At 47.3% G+C, this 15091-nt stretch overlaps 1 protein-coding gene across 1 annotated transcript in view; it reads right to left on the bottom strand.

The window, feature by feature from the left end:
* Nucleotides 1-15091, bottom strand: part of ACVR2B (activin A receptor type 2B) — a 104185-nt gene that overhangs the window by 6969 nt on the left and 82125 nt on the right. The window contains exons 3-8 of the mRNA XM_054192091.1: nt 12083-12290; nt 8248-8357; nt 6751-6902; nt 5132-5275; nt 3885-4028; nt 2829-2977 (exon numbers count right to left, since the gene is read on the bottom strand). Of these exons, the coding sequence (XP_054048066.1) occupies nt 2829-2977; nt 3885-4028; nt 5132-5275; nt 6751-6902; nt 8248-8357; nt 12083-12290 (907 nt within the window). The remainder of the gene's footprint in view (nt 1-2828; nt 2978-3884; nt 4029-5131; nt 5276-6750; nt 6903-8247; nt 8358-12082; nt 12291-15091) is intronic.

The raw sequence follows: 15091 nt of genomic DNA, 5'->3' as shown, positions 1-15091 counted from the left end.
TTTCATCTGAAAAGGAATGTTTGGCAGTGTAATTAAATTACAGACCTTAGACAGCAGATGGCAATTGTCCTGTATGCTCAGCATTATAATTTCCCTATCATCAATTCACTCAGTGACCCTGCTGATTGCAGGACATTGCAGGCCTGCACAAAATAATTAATGAGGGCAGATACAATTGTTCCGCACTAGAGAGACCTGTCAAAATTCTTTGGGAAGAGAGAAACTGCTGGACCACAGAGAAGGACTGCTCGCTGCGGCCTCGGATGCCAGGGCACCAGCTCAAAGCACCGCAAGCAAAAATCATCCTGTACCACCCAGCCCCCGATTCTGAGCTTGGAAAAAAAAAAAAAAAAAAACCAAACCAGAAGAAAGGATTCTTCCTTTCTAAGCTAAACACAGCGTGGTGGGAATTTCTGGCTTGCGGATTGAGACGGGGAAGCAGGTATGAAGTTGGAGAGCACCACAGAGCCAGCGAACCCCAGCAGAAACCAGCCTCCCTCACCTCAAGGGGACACACGGGGTTTTTTGGGACACAGCACAGTTTTGCAGAGCCTGCAAAACATTTATACCCCTCCGTTACACAGAAAACCCACCATTTCCCTAATACCTGTCATCTTAGAGACTGACAGCTTCCATGCTATCGCAGTTTCCCCACAGGCTTAGAAAACAGCCGTCATCTAATGACAGAGATAAACTCCTTTGCTCGGTCAGCATTAAGGGATTATGCCCTCCAGATTGTGCACGAGATTTTTGCAGAACAGTGGCTCAACGAGGACCGCAGAGAAATTATTAGACGGTCTGCCCGAAAGACACCTTTCCAAAGGGAAGCGAGACGTAAAGCAGGATTACTGCATGGGCGTTTGCTGCTGTGGTTCACCCGCACTGCTCCGTGGGCATGCAATAGTTAACTACTACATTTTCGTATGTGATGTAGAGATTTCCCTTTGCGCTTTCTTTTTTCCCCCTATTTCCATATATCCCCTCATTTTTTCCTTTCCTTCCTTCCTTCCACAAACCACCTTGAAGTGGCAAATGTGAGCTGCAATGCAAACGTATCCAGGCCAGGGGGAAAGACCCGATCCAAGCCATGCCAGGTAGAATTCCCACCAACGCCGCATGCATTAGACCATCCTAAAATGGTCACGGATAAAGGAAAGTGGCCTGGAAAGAAGAAAATACCTTTTTCCATGTTATCCTTCAAACTAGTGAATAAGAGAGTGAGCGGATTATGAACCTCGGGCACGTTAACTCGATTCAGACACCAGAGATTTTATTTTCAGCTTCCACGTGGGGGCACTTTCGCACCAACAAGTGATCCCATAACCTTAATCCTCTTCCTAGTGCCGGGGGCCAGCAAGGAGTGAGCTGAACCCCTGCCCAGCACTGACTCGGGGGTCCCACCTTCACATGCAGCCTGTGAAGCCACTCAAAAATAGTACCCCCCCCCGCCCCCTCCCCCTTTTTAAAAATGTATTTCGTGTTTTCTTTTAAAAGAAAAATAAAACTAAAAGGAGTGGGGTAATCCAAGGGAAATCCCCTGTGTCCTGAAATCCCTCTTCCATAGGTACTGTGCTAAATTCACACAAATGGTGCATTCTCCATCTTTTATCATTTGCTAAATGGATGGGGACACTAACGAGCACGATCTGTTGCTTTAAAGCCTTTCTATAGCCTTTCTCTGTTCCCCACCCTCAGGAATTTTCATGTCTAAACCACTGCCTTTATTCCACAGGGACAAATGTCAGGGACACAGGGGTCAGCTCCAGGAGCGGCACAAAGGCAGCTGCAGGCTCTTTCAACAACCCCCAGCTCTCAGAAACCTTCGGGTTCGGGGAGGGGGGTTGTTTTGGGGGGCAGGGACAACCCTTGCAACCCCAGGGATTATCCGGCCCCGCTAGATCGGGCACAAATTGCTGCAGCTGGATGGGGGGGTTTAAGTCCCTCCCAGATGAAATGCGGTGAGTGGTGGGGGAATACGGCCGCGGATTACAGCGTGTAGCCCACATAAATCCCTTCTGGAGAACTCCCCCCTCCTGCCATGCCACTAGCAAACCGCTCGGTAGAGATGCTTTAGTCCAGGGTGAGCAACGTGGGACTGCGGAGAAGGGCTACAATAAATATTGGTGTAACGAGGATGGTTTAACCCACTTCTTTCTAGATTCCCACTGTCCCCACGGTGCTGCCTCCCAGGTGGGTTGAAGCGGGTGCCAAGGGGTCTCCGAGGCACCCCGGAGTCTCCCCTGGTGTCTCTTATAAGCATCCTGGCGTGATACGGGCACTATAAAACCACTGTGAAGAATAAACAGCAGCCATTTTCTGCATTTCCGCAGTTTCTCCATTTCTTACCTAATGATCAAAAGCCCTGTGGGAAGACACGCAGCGGAATTATCAGTTTAAAACACTTAGGGAAAAATAGGGCCCAAATCTTGGTATGGCCATAGAAATACACGGATTATAATGTGATTTATCAAGTACAGTCCTTTCAAAGAGCAGCTCTGCAGGAACCAGGATTCCCTTCCCAATATGTGTCAAGAGAAGAGTTGATGGAAGAGGCAAGCACCTACCTACCCTTCAGACATTTGCCACAAACCATAAACCATTCGCCATAAACCAACCACACTGACTGTTTCGCAGAGAAGACGCTCACTTGCCCTTCGCCGTTTCATATGTGGGTGAAAAAAACTCTTGTCTTAGCCTAGGATTTGTTGGGTTAAAAGGCATTTAATTCCTAAAAGCACAATCTCCTCCTCCGTTCAACAGCATCATTTCAAACAGGTCGCGAACATTTGAACACAGCACTTGAATGGCACCAACGACAGAGGCCGTACCTGTGTGCTATAGCAGGTTTGTGTCCTTCACCTTTGCACCAAGGGACATCTTCATGAAGGTAGGACAAGCCACGGGCCATCGTTTCTGCAACGTGGCAGAGCTCATTCCAGCTGATAATATTGCCCTTCAGGTAATCCGTCAGAGAGCCCTGCGAAACAGGACATCGTATGTTCTTAATCGCAGATCCTGCTATGTGACAGATCTGCCAACTCATCAGTTTAGAAAAAGGTTTTAATGAGTGCTTGAGAAATCTGAACCTTGATTTAATGGGGGGGGGTGGGGGCAAGGGGGGGAATCTCTAGTGAAAGCAGAAAAGAAGAAATAAAACCCAGAAGCATTCATGACTCCTCAGCCTTTGAAAGCACAGAAAATATCTGGATGTCCAAAAGGGAATCTACTAATCTGCCAGGGAAGGACACGGAGATAAGGAAGGGACAAAATAACCTCAAAACAGAGCAATTCACCTAACCTGAGAAAGGGGAAAACCTTCCATGCAAGAAGGTGATGCAGCGTATCAGCTGGTTGCGGCAATGATTGACTGAGTAGACCTTGGATTAAACAGAGGGATAACGCTGCTGGCTCAACCCCGGATTTGTGCGTGTTTGTTTTGTTTTAAGTGTTAGTCATGTTTGATAACTAAAGCAATCCATGAAATGGGAGATACGCCCTGAGCCTCAAAAGCAAACACGGAGCCCATCTGCAAGGGGCGAGTTGGGACGGCGACGGTCTGCGACCCCCGGCTCCCACGTGCTCATCTACGCATGTTAAGAGATGGTGACCACCACAGACATGAGCTGTGGCCTTTTGTGGCTCTCCCTCTCCCCACGTCCCACCTTTATCAATCCTTTGTTTGTGTAGGAGAGCCTTGAAAGCTAAAGGAAGAGCCTTTGAATGAAGGGAGCAAGAGCGGTTCACTACCACGGAGCCATGGCTCACCAGGGACAGCCTGGATAGATTACAGGGGAGCTTCTGGGCGAATATTAGACACCAAATCCTGCTACTTCACAACCATCGCCTCTCTGTCTTCCCAAAATGTACGTGCAACGATACATTACCTTGTCGTGGAAAGCTGTGATCAGCCAGAGCTCTGTCTCTAGGTTTGTCCCTCTTTTCTCTGCCGCGATAAATTGCAAAAGGTTTTCATGCTTCATGCCAGGAGTATTGAAAATCTCCCTCTCGCTCTGCCAAGATTGCTTATCCTAAAGCAGGGAGAAACGCACCATCAAAGATCACACTTCCCTTTAAAGCAAGCAGCTCCTTCAGCTCAGTCAGAGCTGCTCACGTTCCTCTTAATATCATCCTCCGGCGTTCGGATGTGATGTGTCCCTTCAAAAGGAGGCTTTTTTCCTAAAGGGTAGACGCTGGAGAAAGACTGGAAGTTGCTGTTCTCAGTCTTCCTTCTCCAAAATGATCCTCGGCTATTCCTAAAGCACCTCTGTGTGGGGAGGGGGGGAGGAATCCAACCCCAACCTCACTGAGAAATCAGATTTGTCAAGATTTCCTAAGGATGCTTGCAAGAATAAAGCCTGTGCATACAGCACCCAGATCTGCCTCGTAGCTGTAATTGTTACGATTGCAAAACCTAATCTAGGCTCCATTGAATATTTACTAGCAGGTCACAGCTGGCTTGGACAGAAGATGTGCAGATCTCCTTTAGCAACGCTATGACAACAAATACGGGGCGAAAAATTAACGAAGGAGGAGATTAGCAGAGGAGCACAAAGATGTTCCGGTCGTTCTTCTTTCATTTGGCTTTTGATTGCTTTACTCTTTCCGTCTGCAGTTCCTAGAGAGTCAAGTCAGGAGCGTTCAAAGGTTTCCTAGAGCAGAAGATGCGAGCTGACAGAAACGCTGCACTGCAATTAGCTTTCACAGCGACGGGGCTGAGCCTTTGTAAGCTGCAAACTCTTTGCTAGGTTCGGGTCTGGATTTACAAATGGGTCTGGATGCACAAAGCCGGGGCTTTGGTCCTTTGTGCGCACGTCGGGCACCGCAGCTGCGCGCTGCCTCGCTGGGCTTTTAACAACACGGACATTTGCAGCAAAGTTAAAATACCCTGTAGATTTCAAAACGGGCTTGGTTTTTGCCCTTCTTGCAACAACTACTACTGCAGGAAGCATTTAGTAATACGATAACACAGAGAAAAGTGTAGGAAGGGCGGGTCCTTGAACTTTTCCCCCCAGCAGAAGAGTCCAAATGCATCTTTGTTATGGTCTTAAAAACACCTCCATAGGCACTTAGAGCATCTCCGCACCGGTGAGGAAGCCGGATAAGTGAAAATCTAATGCAATGCCCTTCTCACCTGAATAGGGAAGATTTTCACTGCTACGTAGTCGTTCATCAGCTGAGCCTTCCACACGCAGCCAAAGCGTCCCCTCGCCTTGATCTCCAAGAGCTGCAGAGGCTTTAGGCCAACCAGGGGAGAAGGGGGTGGCGGGCCGGGGTCCTGCACGAGAGAAAAACACTGTCACCAGCTGAAGCTGGACTGTAAAACAAAGGGATGGGGAGGGATGGAGAGACTGCGTGAGGGGAAAGAGGCGTAAAGAAGTGACATTTTCTTTCACGCAAATTATTTAGATGTACAGTTTGCGGCAAGAGCAGCCCCAAATTCCCTATCTTGCTTTGCAGGGTATTTGTATAGAACATACAGAACAATCTACGCCTCCCAGTGTCACTTTGTGTGTCAAACTACTGCCTGCCATCCTCGGGCTAAACCTGAATTCTCCTAGGTTTTCAAAGCAAGAGCTATTTTGGGCTGTAAAACACCGATGACCTCAAGGCCACCTCCTGCCAAAAGTAGGAACTTTTTGATCTTTGTGACCCAACAGCCAACTACACCTAAAACCTCCCACTGCTTTGCACTTCATTAGGCGCGTTTCACATAACACCAGCAATGGGCAGCAAACAGGCCTGTCAGCGTCATAAAGATCATATCTGTTTAAACCCTGCATTTGTCCAGGAGAACAATGCAACCCCGCAGGACGCGTGGGGTTGGAGCTCTGTCCTAGCTGCTTTCAGATGGGAAAGGTTCACAGTATGGGCTGTAATGGGCAGAGGAGGGAGGGAGAGGTGGCTGCTTAGCCCTTCAGAAGATACCAGAAGGCTCAAGGCATAGCAGAGCCAGCAAGGACCAGTTCCCGATAGCTTTGGGCCATGAGGATGACCGCCTGCCTGCATTCTCTGATGGCTCGTAAAACATCTCCCGACACCCCATCGGCAGGAGCTTTATCATCTCTATGATCTCTGCTCCTCTGCAAAGTCAGCTGAAATCAGACAGGGGGGGTGAGTGTTTGGGGAGAAGGGTAGCCACCAAGCAGGGCTGTGTAACTCCATCCCTTAGGGATCTCGGACACGGTGATAACCGCATCTAAACCCACCAGCCTAATAGGGGACGCTAATACTGCCACAGAGGCCAACTTCAAAAAGCTAGAGAAGAAAAGTTAGGCCACCTGACAAGAGTGAAGCAAAAGTGGATGTGAACATATGGAGAAGAGAAGACTCCGGGGAGACCTTATAGCAGCTTTACAGTATCTGAAGTGCACCTACAAGAAAGCTGGAGCAGGACTTTTTACAGGGGCATGTAGTGATAGGACGAGGGCTAATGGCTTCAAACCGAAAGAGGGCAGATTTAGATTAGGTATCAGGAAGAAATTTTTCACTCTGAGGGTGGTGAGACACCGGAACAGTTCAAGTGGAACTGGAAGCGTTCAAGGCCAGGCTGGATGGGGCTTGGAGCAGCCTGGTCTAGTGGGAGGTGTCCCTGCCCAGGGCAGGGGGGTTGGAACTGGATGATCTTTAAGGTCCCTTCCAACCCAAACCATTCTGTGATTCTATGATTCTATACACCGAGCGGCCTCCGTGCCTTTTGTAAGGTCCAAATACAGAGGAGCAATTTGGAGAAGCCCACGGTTCCTCCCTCACCTCATTAATGTCGACGTGGCCGTAGGGAGGCTTGCGGTGACGGTACATCCAGAAGGCCAAGAGGATGGCCATGGACAGGACAGCGATGGGGAGCAGCGAATACACCAGGATGTTGAGCAGGGAGGGCGTTGGTGGCGGCGGCTCGTAGATGACTGCGAGAAAAGAGCAGGGTAAACGAGGGAAAGGACCCTTCAGGCTTGCAACAGCACTGTCAGCTACACAGCCAGACGCAACTAAACCCCATCCTTCCTTCTACTCCAAAGTCGACAATGCTCACTGGCGCATCCTCTCACATCCAACAGTATTCATACAGCTCCGCGGTTTACTCTTTTCCATATGGCTATTACCAATGGAGTTACAACGGTCCAAACCACACTTTGCAATCCGGGCCTCCACCTGACCTTTATTTAAGATGGGTATTTCTTGCTGGGATACGTAAAAGCAGAAAATTTCCTCCTCTTAACCCTTCCCAATGTATTAAGCGAGCACGAAATCCCTCGCAGCGTTGCGTTGCCTTTTACAGTGATTGACAAGATGTCAGTTTTTAGTAAAATGCTGCCGGAGCCACAATCAAATGCGCTATTCCCACAGTAGTTCTTGTTCCAAATTACATCAGTGCAGTTGAGACACAAACAATGGGAATACTAAATGGAGCCATGTTGCTATGTTGGAGACAGGGAGGGAAAAAATAGCAAGACTTGCCAAATTAAACAAAAAACTGTGAGAGAAAGAATATTTGCTACTAGGTTGCTACGGGTACATTAATAACAGGAGATAATAAAACCCATGTAAACAATTAAAAACCTAACAGGAAAGCCCAGGAAAATCTGATAACGGTCTACTGGAATATCTCAGTAAATGCAGGTAGCTGATGGCAAAATAAACCATCCCAAGGAAAAGATCCACCTGCTTTCATAATTTTTACTGAATGATGCTTTAGCAAGCCTACAGCTAAAAGAATCATCATTTTTCTATTAGCCTCTGAAGAAGGACCTGCTATTGCTTTTCTTCCTTGAAGTATATCCACAAACTCCGGAAGCTGACACGTGTACCCATTCCCTTTCAATCCCCAGACCAAGAAAAGACCAATCGCATGTAAAAATCCTTGATGCCCACTATGACAATTAATGAAGAAGGTGTCAAATACCTTTTAAGAGTTTGAGTTGATCCGTATTGTATAAATCACACTGCCCTCTTCCCTTTGTGTGGGATTTTGCTCTGTAAGAGCCCAGTGTGAATGTCCACCGTGAGGAAAATCTAATCCTTTCCGATGGTATATGAGGTGTTGGTACAACACACTTTACCCACAGCGTGAAACAACATTAAAAAACTATACTTGAAGAATCCCAGCAGAGGATTTCTGGACTTTTGTAACCAAAAAGGTACTTTGCGTCCTGTCCAATAGATTTTTTTGCTCAACGTGCAACAACCCAAAGTCATCACAGACTGGGTCTAGAGGAGGCGACCCCAACTCTCCCTGTTCACCCAGTCACTCACCTTCTGGGCCGGTGACTTCAGGCAAATGGGTAAACTTCTCATTGCAATAGTTGCCCTCGCAGCAGCAGAAAAACACTTGAGGGTTTTCTTCTGTGGCTACGCACTCCTGCCTGCGTCAGGGAGGGACAGACACGGCAACAAAAGGAAGAGAAAAAACCAACGTCAGCCAACTCCTGCCGCTTGTTTTTGGGAGCCGACCTGCCCCAAATTGTCTTCTCCACGCAATTCTCCTGCTGTCACACCGCACGGATCGGTCATCTCCACTTACAGAAAACAACTTGGCCCTCAAATACCCCAGTGGATAGCAAAGACCCTTGAAAAGACCGTAAAGGAAACAAATGCTTCCATATGTACCGAAGGCATTAGATGGCGAGTAATAAATAACGGCCGCCGCCGCTAACTGAACGAGAAGCCAAAAAATGATGGAGTGATGCCTCGTTCCCCAGACAGTGTCTTTCCCACAGCCTGTATGTACGCTGCCAGGGGAGAGGAGTATTCGATCATGCAATTAAACATTGTACCATAAAGTGCGTATGATGAGGCTCAAGGCTCTCCCAGCCTTAAGCATCGCTATACGCACCAGAAGGACACCAGACACCAGCAGCGACAACAGTCCCGCTGCAGGCAGGAGGGAGGCTGCAGGTTTTGGTTGTTTTTAAAAGTTTAATTTTCACGTGCCGTCTCCTTCTCCTTTAAAAAACTTATTCCTGCACAAAAGCCCTTACGAAAATCAGGTTGCAGCTCCCGTTTTTTGTATCTGCCCGTTCTCCGGGTAGCGCCACGGCCTTCTCAGCACCGAGGTTTCCTTCTACACCGTGCAGGGCGTTAGGGGACTTCCATGGATCAGACCAACTCCACTTCTGCACATCCTCCCTCTCCCGCAGATCAGCGCCAAAAGCGACGTGCAGTGATTTTCGCAGTGCTCCAGCGCTTCATTTCTTTCCCTTTCTTAAATGCCCGCTTCCCTTCCCTGCCACCTTTTCCTACGATACCCTCTGCTTTTAGCTATTAGGGTTGCGGAGCTGCTCTCCGCAGAGAACCGTATCAAACTATTTCCTGAAGCCCAGCTAAATTATATGCATAACTTCCTTCCTTCGACCGCTCGGAGGAAGTAGCAAAACAATCCTATGTGTTTGACATTATTACTCATTTATGAACCCATGCCAAGCCTCCCGTTCCGTGGTATCACTGACATACTGCCACGAGAAGAACGGAAAGGGCTCTCTTCAATCATAACACAGGGCAGTTTTCGATGCTTCGTTCCTTTTGGGGAAAAAAATACAGCGGCTATAGCCGAAATGTCTCCTGCAAGGTCTCCGCTGGGAAGCGCTTGGTTCGTTTTTCAGGCTTTTATTTTTTCAAACTTCAAAGACAAAAAAAAAAAAAAGCAGCTATTTGACTTATTCAAATGAACAAAGATGTTTCAACAAGTTAAGCAATGCTTCCAGATGCTTTTTTGTGAAATCAGATAACAAGCCGTTTGGATTTAACGGCATCGGTATTGGAGTCTTCAATAGAAAACACATCCTTTGCTAAATCTGTTGGTTAAGAAATCAAGCTAATGAGGGAAAACAGCCTGCTCCACATCTGCAATTCGTTATCCCTGTCTTTGAGTTGGTGTGCGCTCAGGGCAGCCATCCAGGTACATATGACATGTTATACTTAGCAAATATTACAAATGAGACGGTGGGAGAGAACGACACCTTTTTCTACGGCAGCGAGGGCACGTTTCGTAGCGGTTCACGTGCTCTTCGAGGGAACGTGAACACGACCTCTCTGCTGGGGCTGTGTACATGAAGGAAGAGCGCACAAGGCGATTTTTAAACACCACCTTTTTCCCATAGCCTTAAACGTACATATGCCGCGTTCTTGTTTCCTCAAGGTACAGAACAGAGTAAGGAGCCATCACCCTCAGCGTCCCAACCCTCGCGCTCCGGCATTTTCCACCTCTCAGCGACAAGGAGGCGGCGCTTGGCCGGGAGCAGCACGTGCTCGGAGCGGAGCTGCAGCCCGGCAGAGCGGGACCGTGCCCCGCATTCGGGGGATGCTTGGAGATACAGGTAGAGGTGCATCTCCGGAGGCTGCACCCGGGAGCTCGGCACCCAAAGCTGCCGACGATAGAGACAGAAAGGGCAACAGCACAGCGCCGTTGATCGAAAAATCATCTTTTTAGCCATTTCTCCCATCTCAGGATGCAACACTACCTGCATGAAATACTGCCGAGGGCGCTCAAGGGAAGGAAAAAGAAAAAAAAAAAAAAAAAAGACTCCATTTAAACATCCTTTATTTAATTAAAGCTAACCTTTATTTCAAATGTTGCTTTCAACACTTGTGCTGTTTGTTAATTCTCAGAAGATCTTTTAGCTTTGCCCTGGAACTGTGGCTTTGAAGAATCAGGCTGCAGGATAATGGGTGCTCAACCTCAGGGCTGCGAAAAGGCTTGTGAGGAGCCCTGGAAACTTTTTACTGTTGTAAGAGAGCAACACATTATGACAAAGTTTAAGAACCACTACATCCCTGCACAGAGACACTCAGTGACAATACAAGTGTCACTGTATACAAGAGCAGGCACTGAAAGGAGAAATCTGTTTACAGTAAACACTTCTGCTTGGAAGTAGGAAACTCGAGTGACCTTCTGTTCTCAGAAGGATCGGCATTAAGATGACTAATGGGCCGAGGAGGATTGATTTATCGAGAAAGAATAAAAATTTCACTATATATAGAGCTTGGCTACGCAACTGCCAAGGGAATAGGTGTGGTGGGAAAGTAACCCCGGCGCTAATAATAGAAGGAAGATGAGGAACGACTCACAGTCGGGATGAGCTGAGACAACGGGCACAAAAGCAGGGACAGTGTACAGCACTGAAGGGAGAAAACTCTCCAGCCACGGGACAAAATCCAGTCCCAGCTTAAGCCCACCGCTTCGGACCAGATGTCCTAACGCTTTCAGAATGAGAAGCTACAGAGATGCGCAGCTGGGAATTGCACAAAGGTGAGATCAACCTACATCGGTGTTATATCAAGGAAAATCCTTGAAGTTTATCTTCTGTTAATCCTTATTGAAAGGGGTGGGTTTGGGTTGGTTGGTTGGTCACTGGGGGCTTTTCTAACAGAAACACCGAGTCTCGAGCTACTGAACATTATCCTTTAAACTGTGAAACTTCAGAGGGCTGTTTTCTCCAGCTGTAATTCTTTTCCCTTCTGTAGAATTGCATCAAGGGAAATGAGAAACGACTAGTTTATTTTCCCAGCTATTAAATGAGGCTGGAGCCTTCGTACTACATAACCCCGCTCCTTTTCAGCTCGCTACAGGCAGCGACACACAAATACGCATATTGCTTTTGCTGCCCCACTCTTTCTCCTGGCCCGTCTCTTAACTCAGCCAAACAACAATGAAAACTTTTTGCAACATCACAAACGCCAGAATATCTCAACCTCTAAACACCCCCAGATATCTGTGCTTTTCTAGAGAGCTTCAAACGATTCCAAGCTTTCCTTTGTATCGCCAAATGCTCTTGGAAGAACATATTGCTCTTCATTTGATGGTACAGGACACGTTTCTCAACGCATGCCAGAATTATCAAAGCTTTGCTAAGGAAAAAAAAACAACCACACAACAAAAAAAACCTAAAAATGCCTTTTGCAGCTTCTATTTAGAAAGTCAAGACAGAGAAGTGACAATTCTGAGAGCTGCATTAGCAACAAAAGTAATTACAGGGGATGAATGGGCCAATTGACTTGGACTTGCTTTCTTTTCCTCGACGCAAAAATCATGAGCTTTTGCACTTAGAGGAACAATTAAACCTGTATTCAGAAAAAACAGTTAGGCTATTACCTGTCATAACAGTTGAAGTCGTCTAACCAGCAGCCTTTCTTCACCAGCTCGATGGAGCCCGAGTTGTTTCTCCAGGAGGCGTAGCAGTGGAGCCGCTTGTCCTTCTCCCCCTCGCAGCGCTCCACGCCGCTCTGGTTGGTCTTCTCCAGCTCCCAGTTGGCGTTGTAGTAAATGCATTCCCTTGTCTCAGCCTCACCATGGCCTGGTCCTGAAGCGAAATGCAAAACGCCAAGTACGTTCAAGGAAAATGAGAAACAGGTCCTGGGAGTCACACCTCCATGTGGCTATGCTTTAGGTGATGGCATACATTTGCCTCCCCGGGAGCTAGGCAGCTCATGGTTGTGAGCTACGGCGTGGTGTGGAGGGTTATTCTCCTTTGCTGGTGTGAGGTGGGGAACAGAGAGGTCAGGTTTGCCTAAACTCAAACAGGAGCTCATGAGGATGTCAAGAGCCCAGCTGAGACTCCCCTCAGGTCTTCTCCAGCCAGTGCTTCAACTGCAGAACCCAAACAAGGGGATCTACAAACCATACCCAGTAATTTCTAGCCACAGAACCCAACCAGGGGGATGTACAACCCATATCCAGTTCTACTTTCTAATGACAGAAACCCTGTTTAGGAAAGACAACCTCCCAGGGAGCTACCTGCTGCTTGCTGGGATGTCACACAACGGAGTTACCCTCCCGCTCCACCACTATTTCAGGAAACATCACCTAAAAATAAATGGTTTCTTACATCGGTAGGATGCAACTGAGAACAGATAATATTCATCCTGCACAGGAGGGCCAGACCAGTGCCTATTCCTTACTTAGATCCCAATTCGGGCTTATTTGGATAAGTATCCATACAATAAATGCCATGCTTTTAGCTGCAGTGACAGCTCACGCTGCCTCTCCACCCAGGCAAGACCTTCAGCAAAAAGCAACTCTCTTTCCCAAACAACTCTGGCCACCCCAGACAGATTTTTGGCCACCACAAACCAAGGAGTCTTCATAGCCTGTGAGTCTTTCCCCCACTAGTGCCTTGTACCAAAGGACCGAGGAGTTCCTACCGCCCCATGTGAAACAATTCCCAGATGGCCACCATGGCCCGGAGCTGAAACACGGTTACAGACACATCCATTAAAAACAGAGTCAAGTAAGCGAACGCTGGTATCTGCAGGTGATCCATTTTGTCCTAAGCCTCATAAATCCTCTCTTCATTTGGAAATGCTCTGCACTCTGGCATTTTGAGGATTCTTTTAAAATGAGAAGAAGAATGAAACACACAACATATAAGCAGACACCCAGAAAAGGTACCAGGAAGCTTGTGATTTTGTAAATCCTGAGATGCCCTGCAGCCATCTCTCTTTGGGAATACCCAACCTTAGGCAAGGCCAGACCTGTCCATTATTTTGATGGATTGCAATCACGGAAAGAGTAAGTATCCCAATAAAATGTGTTGACAACTGGGCAGAAAACATGAATGGGTCCCACAGGATAGTGAAATGAAAGTGCTACGCTCCCAGAATAGCCAGACCTATTGCAAAGTGCAGAACTAAGTTTCTGGCTGGAAAATTTTCCAGTGCTTTCATGACTCTACCTTCTCCAAAGGCCGTGCAACCTTTAATGTTGAGATTAAGGCAGTCAGGGACAAGTTTGGATGACCTAAATGCAACCCAATGCTGTGACTCCCACTCAACATGGCAACCCAGCCACTTCTGAAAGGTCTCTACAAGGCGATGCAATTCAGTCTTCCCAAGACGCTGAGCAGCAGAGAAAACACCCAGCTGGGCCACAGGCACCAGCTCCAGGCCCTGGTTACCTTCTGTAGCTTCATCATTTCCACACCTGAACACCCATCCACTACTGATGTAGGCACCCTCCCAACATCCAGCCAGAAGGGAGCATTACTTCCAGCTGAAGACTCAACACTCCAAAATTAAAACAACTCGTCCCAAGTAAGGAGGAAATTGGACCTCACCTGCCTTTCCATGGCCTGCAGCTCCTCAAGTTGCCAAGTTTCCAAGCTGTTACTTGGTGGCAGGATTGACCTCCAATTCTGCAGTGCATGGAGAGCACTTCAGAGATGGCGCTTAAGCTAGAGAATGCATTCAAGCTACTGAATGTAGCCTCATCTGCTGTAGGGAATCAACCTTCTGCTGCCAACAGGTGTCATTTTCCTGGTTTGAGGTAAAACAGAACCAATTTCCTTTCCATAATTTTAATTTTCAAACCACGACAGTCATATAAAGAGTGCAGATGACCTGGGATGGAGCAGAAGTGGAACAGCAAGAAGGTGGCAGGAGAAACCACGGTTTCTACACAAGCTAGGGGTGATGTGTCCAACCTGCTCCCGATACTGACACCTGGGCTCAGCGATGGGTAATTTTTATGGTATGGAGCAAACTCATCAGATTGGGAAGATCTCTTTGCAAGTTGAGGAGGTGTTCAACCCTTCAATAACTCTTTTTTTGGGAAGAATGGTTAATCGGCACTGTGGGAGAGACTGAAAGGGAGGAGGGCTATGAGAAAGTCATAAAGCTGACTTCTGAAACTGGAAATTATATTCAAAGCACACACGAGCAAGAGCTCAATTTCAATAGCACCCGCAGGTTTTATCGGCACTTGCAAAGCTCCGTCTGAGTTCTCCTCTGACAAGTTGCTTACTATAATAAAAACAACCTACCAATATCCCTCAACACCGAACAGCGTCAATATTGACACTTCTTGTTAAAGCCTTGATATTTGTTCTCTTGATACTTGCACCACGCTTTGTTAGGGCAGATTACGCCTTTTTGCTAAATACTGGTTAAAGCAGCAGCAAAGCGAAGGAGCATTGTCTTGTGTGTGGGGAGGGAGATATCTTTTTATTTATTAAGGAATGAGTAAATATCTTAGCTTCATTGTCATACGTCACGTGGCTTCTAGCTGATACCTAATAGCTAATACTCTATCACCTTCTGGTCCAGTCCTTGAAATACATTTTGTAATATTATTTCCATCATCCCCAAACGAATCCTGCTTTTGCTC

The sequence above is a fragment of the Rissa tridactyla genome, chromosome 2 (genome assembly GCF_028500815.1).
Source record: "Rissa tridactyla isolate bRisTri1 chromosome 2, bRisTri1.patW.cur.20221130, whole genome shotgun sequence".
NCBI classification, from domain to species: Eukaryota; Metazoa; Chordata; class Aves; order Charadriiformes; family Laridae; genus Rissa; species Rissa tridactyla.
The sequence above is the reverse complement of the archived record's forward strand: the minus strand, read 5'-3'. Positions and strand labels throughout refer to the sequence as shown.